Source organism: Ornithodoros turicata, chromosome 8 (genome assembly GCF_037126465.1).
Source record: "Ornithodoros turicata isolate Travis chromosome 8, ASM3712646v1, whole genome shotgun sequence".
Classification (NCBI taxonomy): Eukaryota; Metazoa; Arthropoda; class Arachnida; order Ixodida; family Argasidae; genus Ornithodoros; species Ornithodoros turicata.
The window spans coordinates 27,467,637-27,490,125 of NC_088208.1; the positions used below are offsets into that span (position 1 = coordinate 27,467,637).

Sequence of the window (22,489 nt, forward strand, 5' to 3'; positions counted from 1 at the left end):
ATAGCCGACTGGCCAGACATCGACTACTTCCTTGACGTCGACAGGCCCCTTGACGCATCTGGTCCAGTGCGCTCTCCGTAGGACTCCACGTGTGAATGTGCATCGGCCGCGGCTTAGCGACATTCGCTCGGTGTCTTCTAGCACCACACGCAGTTCTACGAAATTGAAGTTCGGAGAATCTTTGGAGAATCCACACTGGAGATCCAATGTGTGTTCTTCCTGGAGAGAAACGTGCAAGGGCGAATAGACGGAGCTGGGAAACTAAGAATGTGCTGCTTGCTCCACCGTGCCTTAACTCATTGCCACGAAGCTATCGTGGTAGGAGTATCCACATCAACGGCATGGCCCAGTGGGTTAAGGCGTCAAGATCGTTGGAGGCAGCCAAGGTCCTGCTGAAGACTGGGAGGTGGTGGGTTCGAATCCTACCACCGGCTGTGCGGTCTGAGGTTTTCCCTGGGTTTTCCGAAGACTTTCCAGACGAATATCGGCACAGTTCCTCCTGAAGTTAGCCCAGCACGCATACTAACCACCTTTCTTCCCTTCCAGCTTCCTTTCTGCTGTCCTCTCTTCATCTGTCCATACCTGTACGCCGCTCGTAGCCACAGTTGCTTCGCGGCGCTAACAGCGAGCGAAAAAAAAGTATCCACAACGGCTATAACGTAACACACATTCGTGCAATTATAACGTAAACAACGTACAAATGTCGAGACGGCGTGCTGCGTTTCCCCGAATACAGTGCAAACGCTTGACATTTCCTTCTTAGGAAGCGGACATGTCTTATCCCCATTGATCTCCCGCGTTTCACCAAACTCATGGTGGCAGTATAATGTTCCCACGGAAGAGCCAATGCGTTTAGATGGATCAGATGCGCCGTCCCTGTGCCGTATCCTTTGGGGACGGCTCTGGTCGCACAAGTAAACATAGCATCACTGCATGATTGCTGTATCGACCGACCCGTCCGTCGTCTCGCCTAAGACTATTTCCGATTCGACCTGCTGCGTCTTCCTGGAGAGCAGGACACTTTATCTGATCACGTGGCGCTAGTGGAAAGCGTACGGTATGAGAAGATAATAAAAAATTGCGCGAGTGTCGTTCTGCAAGCAGTAAAGGAGGTTGAAGGATGGTACACTTCCGAAGCGCTCCTGCTTTGACCCTTTTTCTTTTTTGACATTCATTATTATTCGGTGAACTGTCGAGCTTTCGGAGGAAATAGAAAGGAAAGAGAAACTGGTGCGAATGTTTATGGAAGAAAATAGTGGCTGCTTTTCTGCTGTCTTATTAATATCGATATTCTAGTGATCTGCTTGCTTTTGCTAACGGTTGTGGAATGAATTCTTCTTAAAAGAAAAAAAAAAAGACTTAGCTAATCTAGTGTAGGAGGTACTGGGGCAGCCAGCCCGATCCTGTAACGACCTACGTCCTTATTTTTTCTGGTTGCTATACCATCATGGTCATAATTTTTTACGTGAAGTTGCAAGCAGGTGTCATCCTAGAAGGTACATACAACGAAGCACTTCAAAGCGATTGTGACGAAGTTAAGTTATGTAACGCAAATGTAGTTTCCAACTATAGAATGATACTTGTCTCGTGCGTGTATGCCCCAACCCATGGCGCAGGCAATAACTATTTTTCGTTTCGCGTCTCCAACCTTCGTAGAAAAAATAAAAAAATAAATAAAACGCATTGTTCTTCGCGACAAGAACAGCATCTGTATTTGACGTATCAGGGGTCCGACATTTTCCATTAACCTTCCCTCGCTGGATCAGCGTTTTAGTTGTTTACCTTGCTTGGATGCCAAGAAGAAAAATACGCCTGGCGACAAGTGAATACAAATTGCCCGCTAATGTACGGAGCACCAAACCGGAACTGAACCGAAACGGACAAGCATGTGAACAAGAACAACAAATAAACAACAACACTCTAAGAAAAAGAGGAGTAAAATGGGTAATAAGTGCAGCTGCTACTCCCGTAGATTGCCCAATTACTCCCCATTTTAGTCCCCTATCCGCAACATTTACTCCCCAGGACTGCAAATGGTCACTGAACTTCGCAAATGGCCTCAATTTGAATCTAGTCAATTTGATGGCATAAGGCTGTATATAACTCAGCCAACTTAACAATTTTCCACCTACACAGACTAAGAAACAGGGCTTCTTTCTTCGCAAATTGTGCCCTATGTATGTCGCAAGATTTTATATTTATTTATTTATTTATTTATTGTTAGTAACCCAAAGGCCAGAAGGCAATCAGAAGGCATATCACTCGATATATCTCCGTTGACGGTTTGATTCAAGTTATTCTCATTGATGCATACGAATTATGTACCCGAGACTGTTAGAACACATCGTGAAATACAGTCCCCACTGTGTGACATTCATTTACTCCCTCGCATTTACTCCCGAAAGGGACATTTAGTCCCAAAAGGAGTAACATTACTCTTTTTTTTGTCTTAGAGTGAACGACCGAAATTATTGTGTATGTCTTACACAAAAGCAACCACATATTTCCTTGCTTACCAAAGCCCTAACAGCAACACACATAAATAGTTAACGTTTCCAAGCAGCACAATACCTTGGACCAAGACTGGCCGACTGTCGGCAATATTGCGCCTGTATTGGACTAGTATCGCCGAAAGTCAGACAATATCGGGCAAGGATGATGTTCTGCTTTGTATGGTACCTGTGACGAAAGCAGAAAGGTGAAAAACTGCTTACAGAACCCGCTAATTAACCTTAAGTAACGTTATTTTTTGTTCTTTCTCTTTCCATTGCTGAACAGTTGCCGAGTCTTCGTACTGCGCCCGAACCTGGGACGGCTTATCCTGTTGGCCTGTGACACCTAGCGGCTCAGTTGCTGTTCTTCCCTGCATTCCGTTCCTCAATAACCTCTTCTACGACACCTCCAGTGAGTAAAATGTGTTATACCCTGGTCACTCGGGGAGTTTCAATCGTCATTGAAACGAACGTCCACTGAACACGCGCATAGCGCCATCCGGTGTGTAACCTGTGCACCTCTCAAAGAGCACTGGATCCAATGACCCTTGAAAAGTACACACGTTACTCACTGAGTGGCGCTATGTTCAATGGCAATTGGTTTCAATGAGGATGGAGGCTATATGCACGTATTACGTGCACGCATTGTATGTTCTTGGCAGCCATGTTGTTATAAATGGTACACATCCCTGCCTGACTCAATACCTCTATCACACGGCCGTTCCAATGATCACGGAAATCAATGACCATTGAACATATCGAGCACCATTGATAATCTGCTGCGGCCCGGCCCGGCGGAAAGATCCTTGTGAAGTTGACACATTACACGCCTCATGGTGCTACGCATATCCGTTCGTCTGTCTATATACGTTTTAACTACTGATTTGCTATACATTTTTGTAGATCGTGCGACGTTTCGAGGGCACAATATTAAATTTACGAATGTAGCAACGTGTAATAAACGTAAGTACTGTTATCCTGAGGTGTCATGAGAAAAGTTATTGTACTTTTGAGCCCGTCTTTCGTGCTTAGCTGTTCATTGAGTACTAGGCTGCAGGCGTCACTTTTCGATAACCTTTGACTTCCTCAATGGGATATCACAAACCCATCGAGTCGACGAGCATCTGAGTGAATGGTAATTGAAAATGTCCGTGTACCAGTGATCAATGACCATTCATTTCAGTCGTCATTCACTCCAATGATCGTTGAAACGCCAATGTACAGGCCTCCTCCTTTGTTGTTCTCTCACGACCACACGGGGCCGCTGACCCAAAGGTTCTAACTACCCTGATGCGTCTGGCAACTCATGCACGCTGATCTTATGTCATCCAGACGATACGCGCCAAACTACGTAATGGCGTGCAGCTACGCGATACACAGCTCTAATGCACCGTGCTTCACGGTACTTGACGCGTTACCCCCGCGGTGGAACGCCCGGTGTCATCGTCATCACGCATTTGCTGTTGGTGATACGATAACGCGTTTTTCCTTCGAGGCATCTAGATCGATGACTGGGGCCCGACCATTCCTTGTCGTGCGTTGGCTCTCTTCGCCGCAGTTACAACCTGGCGTCAGTTCGAGCGGCCAGAATGTCGGTTGACTAAGCGCTCCATTTCTCCTCTTTCTTCTTATTCTCATAATTTAATTCAACAATAGCGAGCGGTGGTAGTGGTGGTGGTGGTGGTGGTTGTGCTTCGTGCATGAATCAATTTATTTACTCAAAAAAAAAAAAAGAAAGGAAATCTCTTGGAGGGTAGTGGTGGTGGTGGTGGTGAAAGGGCTTGCCGTTGTCGGCCTCACGTATGTGGGCAACGTCACGACTGACGCCCTGGGGAAATGTGCGTCCTGGGCCGACTTCTAGGGGAACTGTGCCGATATATGTCTGAAGAGGGAGGGCGTTATGTTGGAGGAGCAGGGTAACAGGCGAATAACAAAGCGAAGAGGTACGATAATACGAAAGAACACACATTCGAAAAGAAATGAAAGAAAGGAAGAAAAGAACAAGCGCAAAAAGGAGCATATGCAAAGCACACATGGAGCCAGCATATAGACAAAGGAAGATAGTAAACAAACAAAAGAAAGAAAGAAAGAAACGTAGAAAAGAAAAAGAAGTCGAGTGAAACAAACGCAAGTATATGAAATCTTGTACCGATGCGTGAAATGGAATTGCGGAAGCTGGGAGGGTTTAGTTATGGTTGCCGTATTAGATTGGAGGTTGTTCCACTCGGTGGACGTTTTTAGGCAAGAATGAATTCGGGAAGGGAGGGGGGGGGGGGGTGTTACAGTCCAAACGGGCCACGACGGTGTTGTTTAAGTTGAAGTTGAATCCAAAGCGCCATGCAACACAATTCCAAAAGTAATTCAAAGTGCATTACAAGGTTTATTTGAAAAGCAGATAAGTTACAGCTACAATTACGTACTGTCGAAAGTAGTCCTTTACAAGTAATTACGTTATCAGTAATTAATTAACTACTGTATGTGAGTTACGTGAGACTAATTACCTTACAGGCCAGGTTTGCAAGTTGAAGCACACCATCTCCCACAACCTCACATCCACAACATGATTTGCCCTTCGATATGTTGCGCAATGTCTCGCAACTTGGTTTTTGCTCGTTGACACTATTACACTTCCAGTACTCTTTGTGTACACTATATGACAGAGCTAAATATTGACAAACGTGCACTCACACTTGCAGCTGGCGGTTTTGTTTCGGGGAATATTGTAATACATGTGCATACACTTATACTCGAAGCGACTCGAAGCCCATCATATTCCAAAAACTCGTGTCTCATGCTGTTAACTGCACCGTCAATCTAGCACCACTAAACTTGTATCTCTCCCTACAGTCTTAGCACTGAAGGACGTGTAGAGGAGGTGTTGTTCCTCTACATGCGTCCCTACCAGCGATGATGGTATGCCACGGAGAGGCGATGACGGTGGCCTATCTCAATGGCCGCGCCGGTGGAACTCAAGTCGGTGCTCCAGGCGCGTGTCCGTCCTCGTCGTTGTCCACCGGCCGCCACATCACTCCCCCCTCAGACGCGGAGCGGCGATAAAGCATAAGTTGTTCACGACTTCACTAGAGGAGGGCAGTGAGGGCGGCCGTGGTTAACATGCGCGGTTGAACAGGTTGACGACACGGCACACGGTGGCGACGCATGAGGTCGTTGCAGGACTTGAACACATTGACCAGCGAGCACGTGCCACACAGCTCGTATCGCTCAAAGTCCACGTCTTTGTAACATATCATCTCATTACTCATTACTCTTTTTTTTACGAAATGTGCATAACGTGACCGAACATGAACTATATCTATGGGCTCTTGTCAACTTCCGATACTGCTGAAAAATCTCGAACGTGTGTGTTACACAGTTGCCATAACACTGGTACCATATAGAGTTACCAGTGTTATACTACATGCTGCAAGCAACGACGACGACCAGCGCCGTGGCCCAGCGGGTTAAGGCGTCCCGCTCGTCGGTGGCTGCCAAGGTCGTGCTGAGGACTGGGAGGAGGTCGGTTCGAATCGTACCACCAGCAGTGTTGTCAGAGCTTTTCCCTAGGTTTTCCGAAGACTTTCCAGACGAATGTCGGCACAGTTCCCTCTGAAGTCGGCCCCGGACGCATACTAAACCCCCTGACCCCCACTCCTTCCTGCTGTCCTCTCTCCATCTGTCCACATATGTTCGCCGCTCATAGTCACAGTTGATTCGCTTGTCTAAGACAGGGGAAAAAAAAAAAACGATGACTTCTTGCCGCCCCTAAACTAGCGCGACTAACGGTCTGCTTCCTCGCAAGTACACAATTGGCACACCGTGCTTGGCTTTCGCCGTGCTTGAACACGGGTTCAACGTAAGAACGTCACGAAATATAGTCCGTCAACCCGAATAAGTATACCACAGTTACTCGGCCGGAGAAAATAAGCCACACTTTCATAAGGCGCACTGAATAGGGCTCCCATAGTTTCTGTATGCAGAGTGATGCGTGGCTGTAAGTGTTGCACCTAATAGGAACAGCCGTAATGCGGGGCCTAAACGTGTTGTTCTTTGGTTAAACACGACACTTTCCAAGAATAAACAAGCGATGCTAGCGAAATGAACCTATTTTGGTCGAGTGCTATTAGTAACCGCATCATGTACTGAAGATGTCTACTCAGCACGCTGTACACGTTGTTTGGCTCATCTTAGAATTAATTTCAATAGATCGCCCGTAGAAGGCGTTCTCAACACTGGAACAACGAACTAGTTCACACAAAGGGAACACGATAGTGTCTTCACATCCGCTCCTGTGTGTTCCTTTTGTGCCCTAGTGGGAAGACGGAATTAATAGGTTTTAGTGGTCATGAACCGTTGAGAAATCTTTCATAACAGCTTTGCCATGTAACTCGAGTTTGTGTTGGTAATGGTAAAAATATTCGCTAATAAAATGCTGCAAACACTCGTAAATTTGTGATGAAGAGGCTCAGCTCTACGTGGGTATGTAACACCTGGGAGATAGTTGATATCCTCTTCCGAAAAGAGAGGGTACCCCAAAGGAAATTCTTTGTTGGGGACTCAAAAGCGGTTCGGATAGGTGTGCTTCCCTTGAAATGGGGGGGGGGGGATATGTTTATTAAAGATAAAGAAAGGGGGAAAGGTCCCCTTGAAAGGCTTTTAAGGTGATCGTGTGTCAATGGGGTATAATAGACATAGGCAAACATAAACCTGCAGAAGTCAGAGACGTGGACTAACATAAGAAACGTAAGAACGTCGGAAGAAGAAGGAACGTAAGAATGTAAGAAGAAGGAAAACACACACGCACGCACACGCACACAACACGCACGCACATACACACATACAGGCACACACACACACACACACACAGGCACACACACACACACACACACACAGGCACACACACACACACACACACACAGGCACACACACACAAGCACTACACTGAACCTTCAGGAGCTAGAGACCGCATACAAAGAGAGCCTTGTTATGGGGAACTGCATCTTGATGCTCAGCAGCAGAATTAAATTCCTTGAACCAATATTTTTACACGGCTGCCCTCACGTCAGGAGCAAATTACATTCAAAGCCATCGCGCGGAAACAAAATTTATACCTGAAAAAATAAAAATAAACGCTGAAAGCGTAGGTATGAATATTGAAAGGAAATGCAATACCCTTTCTGTGACTCACTTTATTTGTTTATTTGTTTTTATTCTAGATAATGCCACGAGGCCATGTTTCGAGAACGGTACCTGGGCTGAAAGGTCCGACTACTCCAGCTGTAGACCGCTGTTCGAAGTCGATAAGAAGGTAAACGGTTGTTCATTTGCCGCCTTATCTCCCGCTGCCGTTTTTTTCACCGCTTCCCTCTTCCGAGCAGCATTTTTTTTGTGGTTCTTTTTGACACTTGCCGTCGAAAGGGCCTGAGCAGATATACAGGGTGTTTCACCTAAAATGATAAAAAATTCTAACTGGCGATGCACTCGTCGGTGGATTATAGGAAATTCGGCAATTACCTTCTGGAAACTTTTGCCACCATTGAGGAAGGCTTTGGACATTTTTTTATTGCGGCAAATTGATTTTTTTCAATTGAACTTTGAAAATTGCCAAGCTCCTCACTTTTTTTAACAGAAATATGAAGTCCTCCACGGACAACCGCAGACCCAACAAAAACTATGCACAGTATTGCGACAGAAATAGCCTACAAAAATTAGTAAAAATTCCGGTTTAGCCCCGCCTGCTTGATTTTCGCAAAGAAGGGCGCGCGAAATGTGCGTCTAGAGGAGGAAGTGTGCCCGCCTTCATATGTTTTGCCTTCTTTGTGATAAGACGGTTGGTTTGTTTTCTTTGTGATAAGACGGTTGTCACTAGCATCAAGGTCAAGTCGGGGGAAAGAACGATAAACAAGAGGCGGGAACGCTTCCTCCTCTCACTGCACCTTCCGTGCGCTGTTGTTTGCGACAATCAGCCAGGCAAAGCTAAGGCGGAATTTTTTTTATTCTTTAAGGCTATTTCCGTTGCGACACTATGCATGGTTTGAGTTGGGTCTGCGGTTATCTGTGGAGGACTTCATATTTCTGTAAAAAATAGTGAGGTTCGCCTGGTAATTTTCCAAGTTCAATTGAAGAAAATACAATTTTCTGAATTAAAAATTGTCCAAAGCCTTCCTAAATGGCGGCAAAAGTTCCCAGAAGGTAATTGCCGAAAATCGCACAGTCGTCCGGCGAGTACTTCGCCAGATAGAATTTTTTAAATCTATTTAGGTGAAACACCCCGTATAAATAGTGCGAGAAAGAGGGGGATTCTCGAAATATTCCATTCTTCCGGCTTCTCATTGAACATTCTTTCCCTTCTCTCTGCTGGAAAAAAAAAAAGGAAAAAAAAAACTGTACCGCCAAGATAAATGGTTCCACTCATACTGAACATTTCGAGCAGGCGCGCCGTGCTGTAGAAATCCATAAATTGATTCGCAAGTAGGCCTCGCCCGTGAAGGTATAGACAATGGAAAGTTTAAGAACAAGGATGCGATGTTCGGCAACTTCGAGACAACTCGATGCGCCGAGAAAAGTAAGCGGAACGCTCGTATTGGGCGCCGTCCAATAGTCGCGTCCCGTTTGCTTTTCTTGACGTATCAAGTTATCTCGACTATATATATATATAAGCGAGCATAGCCTCCCTGAATGCGTGTAAGAATGAATGAACGAAAGTTATTTCCAGATAAATTTGAGACGGAGTGGGGGGGGGGGCGGGGGGGGGGCGTAGAAAAAAGCCACAGTAGCGACAAATCTGAAGTAATCGATCGAGGTCCAAGACAGTAACAACGCGCGCAGCGGTTGCCTGTCTCCGGGAGATAGAGAGAGAGAGAGGATGATGATGATGATATGGGAGCACACCATACAGAATATGGCTTTTCATACGGAGAGCGGGCGTGGTTGCGTTCCTCACATTCAGCGCCCCACGGCTTACAACAACCGAGGCTTTCAAACGAAACATGAACATCCAAAAACGAAAAAAAAAAAAAAATCACGTCCTGTAAATATATTGTGCCGTTAGTATTAAACATAACTGGTGTCGTAAAACAAAACCGTTTAAGCCGTTTGCAGGTGTACACGGTCACGCGGACGCTCGTGGACAGCGACGCAAGCCAGCTTTGTGGTCCCACGCTATCTTCGAAAAATAGCGTGCACGCCAAAAACTCAAAGCCAAGGTGGGATTCTGAGCGTGCGCAGTAGTGATGACGCTATTTCTTTGGATGCCCCCAAAGCCCTTGGGTCGCCTGTTCTCGAACTCGAAGTTTCCTTGTGGTTCCTCTTTTTCACTGCCAAATGTTCCTAGCTAAGCCTATCCTAATAGGTATAGCTGTGAGTTTGGTAGCTACTTTCGGATTTGATTGATTACGTGACATTCGATCACTCCAGGTGGATGAAATGACGATCTTGTATGCCGTCATTGTGCGGGCACACGGGATAGCTATTTTGGTGGGATAGCAATAGCTGTGAGGTTGGTACCAATTTTGGGATTTGATTGATTATGTGACATTCGATCACTCCAGGTGGACGAAATGACGATATACTTCATCGGATACGGAGTTTCCCTCTTTGCGTTGACCATTGCTATATGGATATTTCTATACTTCAAGTAAGTATGATCGTCTGCAATTTTCAAAACATACATTTCTGGTTTCACCGACAAGTAACTAGAAGCAACCACTGTGTCGTGGGTCAGCCCCATGCTCTACGGCTGTACAGCTTATGATGATGATGATGACGATGATGATGATGATAGGAGAAAAAAATGGTGATGTGAGCCCGCTCACTGCAGGACAAGCTACTCCAGGTCTGATAAGTCTGAAATGGCGTGACCTTTTCTGTACAGCTCTCAGCTGCCAGACGCCTTATTTTTAACAACCTAATTGCAATTGCACTACGGATAACTATAGCTGCATTATTATTTCCATTGCCCTGAGGCACAGTGCTTATCGGTGAAAACGGACCCGTGTTTTCGAAATCTTCAATAATGTTCCAGCGCTAAGCAGAGCAGAGAACCTTTTAGTACTATGCAGAGAACCTTTTTAATGCATAGAGAACCTTTGAACTGTTGACAGGGACTTGCGCTGCCTACGAAACATGATTCATGTCAACCTCATGATCACTTACTTCCTGATATCGATTACGTGGATGACAACGTCGGCGTTGCAATCGGTTCCTTCGCCAGCATATCGAGAGGTCAGTACTATCCTTTCATCCATACTACTATTACGAGCATATCCTGGAGAAATTTGGCTTGCAAGCGTTGTCAACCACCGTAGAACTGTTAAAGGTTGTGTCTTCTTGTATACAAACTGGTTCACTCCGTCTTCAACTGCCCTGGTTTACTACGCTTAATTAATCCCCATGCGCCTTCTCGTTCGCTTAGATTTCACCCAATCTTTCATGTCGACCGCATAACAAGCTAAGTCCGATCAGTCTTCTACTAACGTACTGGAATAAGCTGTTCGAGAATCATGGTGTCGACATACTCGCTGATTATTCTAATGTTACTAGGCCATCATGTCAATTTTTAATGCATAGTTTACGTAGTCTTCCCTTTAGTTTTTTTCGTTTTTTCCCACAACTGACTTTAGCATTTGCTGTTTTGTCTTCTGTATTTGATGTGTGGCTTCTTTGTATTTATGTGTATCTTTGTATTTTGTATTTATTTATGTGTGGTGCACCATTTCTCAGACCTTCAGGTTGTTTATGGGGACCTGATGAAAATAAATTGTTATTATTATCCAGCCCCCCCCCCCTCTTTATGATGGTGTCAGAGTCTCTAGTTACTTACTGCCATGTAGATTGCAGGTTTACATATAGGGTGAAATTAACTCTTAACTGCGACGTCTTAATGCTTGTACTGACGGAGAAGAGAGATTGACTGGATTTAGAAAGGTTATTTGGAACCTATTTAATTCATTAAGTCCCCCCAATAACTTATGTTATTTGACGGACACGAATGCCGTCGCCAAAAAGTTTTTCTTTTTTTTATGAAGGGGTATTCTGAATTTTTTTAGCGTTTAATATAGTCAAGAATCAAGCTTTCAAAGTTTTGCAACAGCTTCAGCAAGACGGTAGGTTGTACTGCTTGCAACACACTAGCCTGTAGCTTCCAGCTCGTGGTAGAACTATGTACTATTGACGTAAATCGCAGAGGCTGAACGAACAAGTATGATTCAAACCAACAGCCGTTGTTTTTCAAACGACACGTCTTTCACGCCCCGTCTCCATACGCCCTGTAGTCGCCCTCAATTTAATAGAAATCCTACCGATTGTTAGACAACTGTTTTGTGGGTTTCTGTTATTGTAGTACATCAATATGCGCCTTAAGGTGTGTACAAGTATGCAGCTCCTGTTAAGGCGTGTGTCTTTTTCTTAGCGGCACTGCACATAGCCCATATCAGAAATTATGAGCGCTCATCTTGTATATATTTTCTACGTCTGTTTACGGATTGCATGCATGTACTTTCGTAGTTGTTTCCATTCAGTAAAAGTCTTTATAGCAAAAAAATCAAAAAGAAGCTATACCAAAAATAGACTCCGAGGGAGGAGGCCGTGCAATCCTGCGCCACATAGTGACATAGGGGTTTGGACGTCGTCGTGAACTGCCTGCATTGCCCGCACTTTCTTCTGGCCTTCCCTCCCCCGGAGTCGACCTTGGTATCGCTCCCTCATGCGCAACACAGCCGATAGGGGATCGTTCCGGCAAGAGCTCGAGACTAGAGACAAGTGTGTCGCAAGCACTACAGCAGAACGTCGTTTTCGACAAACAAAGCGTGATGACGCGGAAACTGCGCATGCTTTTGTTCGACCTTCCAATTATCTTAGCAGGATAGAGCGCTTTCGTCTATCATTATGTAATAATCATTTCGGAGAAGACCTTCAGTAAGAAGATTACCGTAGCAATATAACTATTCCCGACAACAACAACAACAACAAAAAAAAAAAAGAAAAAAAGAAAAAAGAAACAGCGCAGAGACAGGAGGTGTGTAGACAAACGAAGCGCTAACTTAACAAGTGTGGAATATTGGGAAGGAATGAAGACAAGTTAGTGGTGGACATACCGGATCTCGTGGGAAAGGAGGTTAATGGAAGGCATGCTCACACTGTTATTACCTCTATTATGAATTATTATCTATTTATGTATTATGAATTCTATTATGAATTCGTTTGTCTACTCACGTCCTGTCTCTGCGCTGTTTTTTTTTGTGTGTCAGTATGTACAGGTTGGGACAAAAGTTTACGGAACACGCGAGCGTCGTACTTTTTCTTCGGTGCGACACCCTAGCGGCCGGCGGAAGCGGGTGAGTTCACTGCTTCGGAGGGGTGGAAGCGTGCGTTGTTAGCGACACACAGTGGTAGTGTGGCTTGGGAGTGTCTGGGATGTGGAAGCTACCGCTGTGTGTCGCTAACAGCACATCCTTCCACCCCTCCGAAAGAGTGAACTCACCCGCTTCCGGTGGCCGCTAGGGTGTCGCACCGAAGGAAAAGTACGCCGCTCGCGTGTTCCGTAAACTTTTGTCCCAACCTGTACGTACCAACTCGCCCACGCCATTGCTTTAACTATACCCTTTTACTGTACACACAAAGCGCTTATAGGACTGCGCATAACGTTTCTGTTTCCCGCAGACAGCCTGCTCCCTCTACATTCTCCTCACATATCTGATGGGAACAAATTTCTTCTGGATGTTTGTCGAGGGCCTCTACCTGTACATTCTTGTTGTCAAGACGTTCTCCGTTGAACTTGTTCGCTTTCAAGTCTACGCACTCATCGGATGGGGTACGGAGGCACGGATTACTGCACGATACAACGTAAATGGCGGAATGCGCTGTAAATATTTTTTTTTGTTGTTCCAGGTGCTCCAGCGGTGCTAGTTATTGTATGGGCTGTTGTAAAGTCCTACTATAGTCCTTCTCATAATGATGTCAGATTATTTGATGGCATGTGAGTATATCTACGTGTGTTACTTTTGTTTTTGAAGGAAGCTACATGTGCAAAAACAAAACAAAAAAAAAACTTCAAGATATGTAGACATATTCAAGGTACCGCGTGATCGATATGCGCTCCCGGCCTCATCTGACATGACACAACGACAGCATCAGTTTGATTACGATGGTTAGGGTGTGATGATGTAACTATAACGTGATACTGATGCTGAAAATGCACTGTGTGCGTCATTTTCTGATGCCCAGCACGATACTGGTTAGTGGAAACGAAAGCTCCCGCAGTACGGCCGTGGGCCACGTTTACACTCTTAAAAATGAACTTCACCATATAGCACGCCGCTAGCCAACCATCATCCCGAATGATATCGTTATGTGCCCTAATTTGTTGAAAACGGGTGGTGTACGCCTTTTTTTTTTTTTTTTGCGACAATTATGAACAGCACAAGTGTCACACACACACAAAAAAGAAAGCGTACGCCTCCCGTTTTCAACAAATCAGATAATGATATCTTTCGAGATAGTGGTCAACTAGGAGCTAGCTATACGGTGAAGTTCATTTTTAAGAGTGTAGCGGCAGCGCACTATGTCAGGAAAACCAAAATATGTTATCAGACAATTGTTGTCAGTATCAATGCACACAATCAATATAGACAGTATCAATACCTATTGTTGAATGAGTCCAGTAGATGAAACTTTTTATACCTTAGTCAGCTTCAGGCTGGTCTTTCTACTTTGTTTGCCATTCACGAGTTCTGGAGTAACAGAGTAGTAGCGGAGTGGAGCAGCCGAGCCATACTAGTTAAAAAACTAAAAAAACTAAAAAAGAAATCGCATCTTCACATAAAAAATGTGGAGATGTGTTTATTTTTTCACTCCGCCAATCAATCAATCGATTATTGAATATCAATGCAGGAAGAAAGTATTATGCCTGAATTTGAAAAAAAAAAAAAAATGCTATGATAGCTGTGCTCTGAAACGCACAGCGGTCACTGACTGGAGTTGACGAAAGCAAAATACGCCGACATGAAGACAAAAATGCTGGCTTCAAATTGATAGCTTCGAGTTAGTGATTTTCTACGAAGCGCCACGAAGGGGAAAAATGAGGTGCCGTTATGACAAATGGTTTCAGGACTGGAACGGAACGCGCGAAACGGCTTCGATTGCAGCTTTCTGTTGTCCCCGACATTACTGGCTACCACGGGAAAACATCCCATGTCATCATCACTTCTCCATTTGTTGTTGTTGTCGTTGTTGACTGTTGGTGTGCTTTACGCATTGACTGTTTCGTAAATAGGTGCGTGTGGCAACTGAAGGACATCTACGACTGCATCTTCATTTGTCCTGTCGTGATTGTCCTACTCGTAAGTTATCAACGTCGTGCTTTAATGTCGCTGTTTGACTTCATTTAAAGGTCCGCTAGAGCGAGAAAAAAAAATTAACCGCATCTTTTATTCCGCGAGAATAAATCTTTGCCCCTTTAGCGTCCGTTTAACATTTGCTTCTATACGTCTGCGCCGCCGGGTTGCGTTCAGTCTAGCACTCTTTAAAAAAAAGGGTGCACTTTAACTCCTTTTCCCTTGCCACATATATTACACCCTTTTTGGAGAGTACAATTACTCTCTAAAAAGAGCCTCCTCACTCCCCGAAGGGAGTGAGGATACTCTTTAACTCCCTACTGGAGAGTAATATTTCTCTCCAGTAGGGACTGATATATGTGGCAAGGGTGTACTCTTCAAAAAGGAGTGACTGTACACCCTTTGTTTAAGAGTACAGTCAACCCTCGATTTATGAACCTTCGATTTATGAATTCCCTCGTTTTATGAATAGGAGCACAAGGAACCAAACTTTTTACATGAGTTTTTCTCTCGTTTTATGAACCTCGATATCCGAATAATGAATGGAATTTCTGGGAACGCACTAGGAGTTTTCCCAGGGTTTTGGTCTCAATTTATGAACGGATCGTTCCGAGGTCAACAGAAACCTTCAAAGGGATTATTCTATGGCCTTATGAATGACGCCGGAACGGACGAAACTTTTTCCAGGTATTGCACCCTCGGTTCTTAAACCCTGGAAATCCGGACAACAATCGGGTTTTCCAGGGCCGCATTAGGGGGACCAAGTGCTCCTGACCTCAATTTATGAATAAGGTGGCCGCAGGTCAGAAGGATTTCTGAGCATACCAGCGACGTGGTCCCGGTCCATGTCAGCTATTGTGCTAACTATATGTTACATTATCAACGCAATCCCAACTCTTAAATACTGCTCGATAGTACTCACCTAACAGAATTTTCGATTTATGAATCCCTCGATTTATGAACGTTTTTTTCAGGAAACCGATGGTGTTCATAAATCGACTGTATACGATTAGACTAAAAGCAGGCTATCAGGAGTTATGGAGGGTTGAAAAGTCTCCTGGTTGCACAAAGAACCCGCTTTAGTGTCTTTGCTCATGTTTTAACACGACTACATTCGTTGCTTCTGTGAGACTCATAGCCACAGTTGCTTCGCGGCGCTGACACGGAATAGAAAAAAAAAAGCTTATGTGAGACTCACGGAAGCGCTGTAACCCTCCTTTCGTAACGTACATGTCCCTCTGCTGTGCTACTACTATAGCTAAAGATAAAAGCTCCGACGTTCGTCAAAACTAAGATGAAATTAAGTGAAGGCTCGCGAACAATGCGTACAGGCGCGTTCCGCATTGATCAGTCGTGCTTCGCATTCTTTCTCTGTACGTTTCTGCGTGCTCACTTTTTGTGTGTGTGTTCGATTTCCACGAATAATAGCCACATTGGTTCGATATTTTTTCTTTTGTCTTCTGCGTCCATAGGTGAATATGTTCTTCATGGGCGAAATTATGTGGGTGCTGATCACGAAGCTCAGAGCTGCCACAACCTTGGAGACACAGCAGTACAGGTAAGAAAGAGATATACAAAGCCTAAAAGGGGTATTAAAGTTAAAGTATTTATCCTTGCGGGGTGAAATATATGCCCTCTACCTTGACACCAACACAAAAGGAACGGGAAGCATCCGTTGCGTCGTTCGAGATTTGCGAGCGAAAGGACCAGCCCTCTCCTTCCCTCTTTCCATTTCACCCCTCTTCTTCCCTTTCCCTCTCCTTCCTAAAACGATTTGTCCAATCATGTCGGAAGATCGTTTGAGGAGAGACCAATCCGAGGCCTCTCTGCATTGTTGTCTTTCTTGAGGAGGAGAGCGAGAGGGAAAACGTACATTGCTTTTTTTTCTATCGATCCTAAATCACGAAGGACGTAACGCATGAATCCCGTTCCTTTCGTGTTGGTGTTAAAGTAACGGCATCTTTTTATTGCACGACGAGAGTTTTTTTTTTTTTTTACTTTAGCGCTCCTTTAATACTATGCGAGCAGAATACTTCAGCATCTCCTCAGACGCTTGTCGAATTTTAAGGAGAGAAAATTGGCTGCATTATTTTAGCATGCGGCCAAACGCGTTTCAATGCGGTAACCTAGAGCCTTGTTATTCGGGCGTCCGCACCTCCTCCCTCCCTCCCTTCCTTCTCTCCACAGTTGTTACGGACGGACCTACCAACACCACCTAGATAGAGAAAGCCTGCTTACTCGTCGATGTGACGTTAACAGCTGAGAGTCAGCCAATCGGGATCGTTTTTTCAACGGCGGTAGCCAATCACGAACGTGCTTTCAGCGGTCGTAGCCATGGAGACGAACCCCCGTCGTCTGCGAGTAGTGATTGAACGTCCCCGCGGACTAAATGGGAAAACTTTAAAATAAAGCGCGAAACCGGTCCCGTATCTTTCTCAAGACTGATTTTCTGGAAAGCGTCTTGCACTTTTAGTCTACAGATTCGGGTCTACAGGTTCCAAGTTAGCAGCAATCATTTGCGAGTTCTGGGATTCGCAGAACGGCGAATCGCAGTAGCAGACGAATTCTGACTTTATATGTCCACGTAGCGAAGGAGGGAGAGGAGAGCGTGAACCCCATAAGCGGTCTTCGGTATCTAGGTGGCGTTGGACCTGCACGGCGGTTGACGTTGCTGGACCCTATAACGCTATCGCTTTAAAAGATGACGATGACGATGGTGATGATGATGATCATGACGATAGTGCTAAAGAAAAAAATATCGTATAGTCAAGAAAGACGTATCCGCAAGGTGGCGCGAAACTCGTATTTACAGTGAAAAGAGAAAAGTACAGCACGCGTGTGGAAAAAAAGAAAGAAAGAAAGAAAAAAGCGGTTTGCAGGTCGGGAAACACGTGGTTTTTCAATTCAACGGTTCCGCAGCCTCATAGGTTATGTATTGTGTCTGCCTCCAGGAAAGCAGCGAAGGCTCTACTAGTACTTATTCCACTGCTGGGCGTCACGTACATACTCGTCATATGGACTCCGTCCCATCGCACCGCGAAGGTTATCTTTACGTACTTGCAGGTGACTCTACTGTCAACTCAGGTAACGTATCTGTTCCTTAATGAGCAATTTAATTAAGAAGAGTATTCCCCTCCAGATTCCTTAACGAATATATATGTATATATTTTACCCCTGCTTGTTTTCTTTGGTTCCATTGCGGTTCCACGAACGTGGAACAGAGAGATAAAGAAAACAGAGTTATTTTGGGTGTAGTGTCAGATGTCGAACCATCGCGACAGTATTTATATTAGGTTAAATTACACGTATTGATTGTGAACTAAGTATTTGAGATTGATCGTAATTTTAAAATATTGTTAAGGGACTATAGGGTGCAGTTGGTGTTTTGTGCTAATGAAAGAGCTCGCCGTGGTCGGCCTCACGGAGATGGGCAACGTCACGACTAACGCTTTGCGGGAATGTGCGTCCTGGGCCGCCTTCTAACGGAACTGTGACGACATATGTCTAAAAGCGTCCGAGGAAAACCCAAGAAGAACCCCAGAAAGCACAGCCTGCACCGGGATTCGAACACGGGTACCTCCCAGTCTCAGGCTATATAGATGTAATGGGCGAATGAGGATACGAGGTGATCAAATCGAAGACCATGCTTCCCGAGAGAGCGATATCCTTAGATGTCCCTCACAGTATTAACTTTGGAGGCGAGTGTCAGTTGACAAGCTGCGGGGCCGTTCACAAACTCCAGAGTCAGTTCACATTGTGTCCTAGTATATTTGACGTACGTTTTTTTTTCCCTCTTCAAGAATCCAAGGATAATACTTGAAAACTTCCATAGTTAATTATGTACATGAATTAATTAGGGCGACACAAAATACTCCCTGATTCGCGCAAGATGGCGGCCAACAATATACATCCTGGTTCATTCGGGCATGATGTACCAGTTACTTCTTTAAAGCTTCATTCATGGTGGGCATGAGTGACGCACACTGAGCAACGTTGCCATACTACTACTTCAATCCTGTTACAATCACTTCTTCCAATTCTCAGCTCTATAACTGTTGCTTCTCCACGGATTCGCCATGTAACTTCGCTGTCGAAAGCTTATCTTTCCTTAGTTCTCCCTCTTGCTTCTTCCTCAACGCCCACCAGTCGAGATATAGCGCTGAGACAGCGCTTCCATAGACATTTTTTTTTGAGCCACTGGTGAAACCGCGACAGGCAAGCGTTCGTCAAGATCAGAATCCGAGCGAACGTTATTAAGACCACAGCAGGCGGACTGGGACGCGCAATATCAGATTGCACGCAAGGAGACAGGATCACACACGTCCTTCACATTCCCTTCCCACGCAAGGAACTCAGTAGCAGCCCTCGCCTCTTTTGTGATCGATTTCACGCAATGATACATTGCAGTAGAGGCGGCTGACGTCATTTTTGTGGGCACAGCTGGTTTCACCGAGCCACAAGTGCCCACATGAGACAAGAATATATTCCTTTCCTCTTTTCTCTTGTGAAACCGAATGGATCCAAAGTATCTCTCTCACGCAACTTGGCGTGTGCAGTAACATTTACGCTGGGTTGCTCGTATATTTCCACCATTACCTGTGTGAGCTACTGAATCGCGCTAATTATGCACGCTCAAGAAAGGACTAAATGTACACTGGGGAACACTTAGAGGTTCTATAGTCTCCTAGATTGCAGTTAGACCCCATTTCAGTTCCTTAACCCCCTAGGAATAATTCCCTAAGAATAAATGTGCAGATTATGTAATTACACCGAGTGGGAGGTGAATAAGTATACGAAGTCTAAAGATACTTATGGATGTTCAACAAATTTATGGGAGCCGCGTAGCAAAAAAAAATGAAGGTGGAAGCAATCATCGTAACCTTTCGATTAAAGAAAAGACTCCTAGAGAAGGTTGCGTAACTAATAGGATGCCTGATGGATGTCAGTATCTTAATCCTCGCCTACCAGAAAGCCCTTGTCATTTCCGTGAAAATGGTATTGAATCTTGAGACCATATTTTTTTTGTCACGTCGTCCTTTTCACATGCATGGTATCCGCGTTAACTGTCAAAGACTCCTAGAGAAGGTTGCGTAAGTAATAGGATGCCTGATGGACGTCAATATCTTAATCCTCGCCTACACTGTAAACTTTTTCACACCTTTAAAGGTGTGCGCTATGCACATTCAATCTGGTTGCGTAACATTGCATCTCCAGGATGATATTTTACAAAATTCGGAAAGCATTACTAAAGATCAAGTGTCAGTGCAAATCTCGCTTTCATTATGTCTTGGATATCGTATAGGTACGAGCTAATGCATATATGCATCGCTATCGATAATCGAGCACGCGCAAGTGTCTACAATGCTGTTGAACAATGTTAGGATGTTGCAAGGCTGAATCTTTGGAGGACAGACAACACTTGAGTAAAGGGAATTTGTGCGAAACCGTGCTCCATTATGATGTTGCCGAAATTACACCTAAAAAGGCGTGCGCCATGCACGCTATTACACCTTTAAAGGTGTGAAAAGATTTAGAGTGTACCAGCAAGCCCTTGTCATTTCTGTGAAAATGGCATTGAATCTTGAGACCACATTTTTTTTTGTCACGTTCTCCTTTTCACATGCATGGTACCCGCGTTAACTGTCAACACGGTTTTACCGTAGATCCAAATGTCTTACACAACATAGTCAGGTGACAAAGGCACTTGTTCAGTTCCCGCGGATTTGTGGCCTTCTGGGTGAACTGTGATCAATTTCGTGGTTGTTTTCATTTTTCGTTTCTTTGCTCGTTTTCCTTTTTCTTCTTTTCTTTCTTTCTTTTTTTTCCTTTGCTGGGAATAGCAAGCCGCAGTAGCGCAGGCTAACATTTCCCTTCTTTTTTTTATATAATTAACATATATCCCCCCCCCGTCCCAAATGTCTTTTCTTTTTCTTTTAGTTACAATAAATAGTGACATATTCTAATGTCAAGTTCGCCACCTTTATGGGAGACCATGTGTTCCTTCTGGATGCGCTGACGCCGTTGAAGTTTCCTCTCGAAGACACGGCAGACTTGGAGGTCATTTGGGTGGCTCCGCCAGGAGGGCGCTTTCCTCCTTTCCCTTAAATTCGGGGGAGAAAAAGCAACAAACATGACCTTCACGTATGGTTTGTTTCCGGGTGCCGTTGTCTCTATATTGGCTTGATCCTTTTTAGAAAACAGCAACGGCGTCAGCGCGGATGTTGTCACCGCGCCGAACTTCTGTCTTCTATAACCAAAAAGTTCATTAGTCAAAATTAATGAGGACACCGTCCCAGGAGGTTGTTCGTGCTCCCATAAGGTAGCTCACTTGACCTAGAATATATTGTCATTGACAGTAATTTTGAAAAGGCATTTATCTATTTTATAAAATTTATTTTATCAAAAACATAAGTTAGCTTAATTACATCCTCCTTATATTTGTTTTTAATTTTTCAGGGCTTTACAGTTGCGGTGCTGTACTGCTTCCTCAATGGAGAGGTAAAGTAGCGAAATACTCAAAGTTACACCTCTGTCAAACCTGAGAACAGCATTGTACGTGCGGCTTTTTGCCACGGGTTTCGGAACCTGTACAGCTAAACGCTGAAAGAAGTGTTGTGACTGGCATTTGTTCATGGCATTTGCTCGCTTCGCTATGCTCATACACTTAGAGGGTTTCTCCCATGTGATTCTTCTCTCCATGCTCCAAAGTATGCCTGGGAAGTTCGGCGAAAACAAAAAGTGAGAACACGACTGAGCACGGCGACTATCGAAGTCCGCGTCTCGCCTGGTGACGTAAATTGCGCGGGCTTTACCGACAATTACCACAACCATAACACTTAAGGGTCCTCCTTCGTCCGACAAGGCGCTAAGGGCACTTGAAGACTTTTTGCATGCAACCGGGCTTATGGACATCCTATGACACGGTGAATGTGTGATGTGTCCTGTGTGTGCCCCCGCTGATTCCGCCACTTTACTCAACTTGGGCGCACTTCTTGAACTTTTGACCTACATGTTGAACTCCATTATCATCTCTGTTCGTCCCTGGACATCATCCTTTTGCGGTTTCATCATCTTATCATCGGATTGAACTTTCTGTATTAAGTGTACTGGGGTAGCCAGTTTGACTTCGTCCAAACTCACATCCCCATTTTTTTCTTTATTCACATCACATCACATCATAACACTTAAGCCTCAACAACGACCAAATTGTGACGATTTCCAAGTGAGTGAGGCCTCGGTATGTTGACGAATTGTAGTACACCTGACCAACAACCTAAAGAGATGTGGGTTCGATTCCTTCCGTCGGCACTCGTTGACTTTTCGCTTACTGCCGTCCTTGGAACTCTAACTTGTCACAGCGCCTTTCAGACTTCGCCCAGAGTACGCTTGAGAGAGCTACTATCTAGGCGCGCGGGCGCGCAGTAAAAACTAGAAATATTCGAGGGACGTCCCAGAAAAGTCGCACACGTCACACATCACACGGATATTGCTGAGATGTATATGGCTTACTGTGTGGTAGCCACTTGTGCTTTTTTTTTTCAGCTTTCATACACAATCTATGGAACCTGGAAGAAAGAACCGCGTAACATTATTTTAATGCAGTGTACAAGTTCCCTCCTCCTTCTCCCACAATGCATACACGGCAGCGCACTCACAATGTAAAACAGA

The 22,489-nt window shown here is 44.8% G+C and overlaps 2 protein-coding genes across 6 annotated transcripts in view; one reads left to right on the plus strand and one right to left on the minus strand.

Moving 5' to 3' along the window:
• Positions 1 to 22,489, plus strand: part of LOC135366838 (diuretic hormone receptor-like) — a 99,824-nt gene that overhangs the window by 76,295 nt on the left and 1,040 nt on the right. For all 5 annotated transcript variants that reach the window (XM_064599777.1, XM_064599780.1, XM_064599778.1 and 2 more), the window contains 10 exons: positions 2,779 to 2,904; positions 7,706 to 7,797; positions 10,040 to 10,125; positions 10,592 to 10,712; positions 13,149 to 13,299; positions 13,377 to 13,464; positions 14,761 to 14,827; positions 16,294 to 16,379; positions 17,773 to 17,905; positions 21,278 to 21,319. In XM_064599777.1, the coding sequence (XP_064455847.1) occupies positions 2,779 to 2,904; positions 7,706 to 7,797; positions 10,040 to 10,125; positions 10,592 to 10,712; positions 13,149 to 13,299; positions 13,377 to 13,464; positions 14,761 to 14,827; positions 16,294 to 16,379; positions 17,773 to 17,905; positions 21,278 to 21,319 (992 nt within the window). The remainder of the gene's footprint in view (positions 1 to 2,778; positions 2,905 to 7,705; positions 7,798 to 10,039; positions 10,126 to 10,591; positions 10,713 to 13,148; positions 13,300 to 13,376; positions 13,465 to 14,760; positions 14,828 to 16,293; positions 16,380 to 17,772; positions 17,906 to 21,277; positions 21,320 to 22,489) is intronic.
• Positions 1 to 22,489, minus strand: part of LOC135366840 (uncharacterized) — a 68,141-nt gene that overhangs the window by 26,446 nt on the left and 19,206 nt on the right. Inside the window, exon 3 of the transcript XR_010414296.1 lies at positions 22,331 to 22,386. The gene's annotated coding sequence lies outside the window, so the exon portion shown is untranslated. The remainder of the gene's footprint in view (positions 1 to 22,330; positions 22,387 to 22,489) is intronic.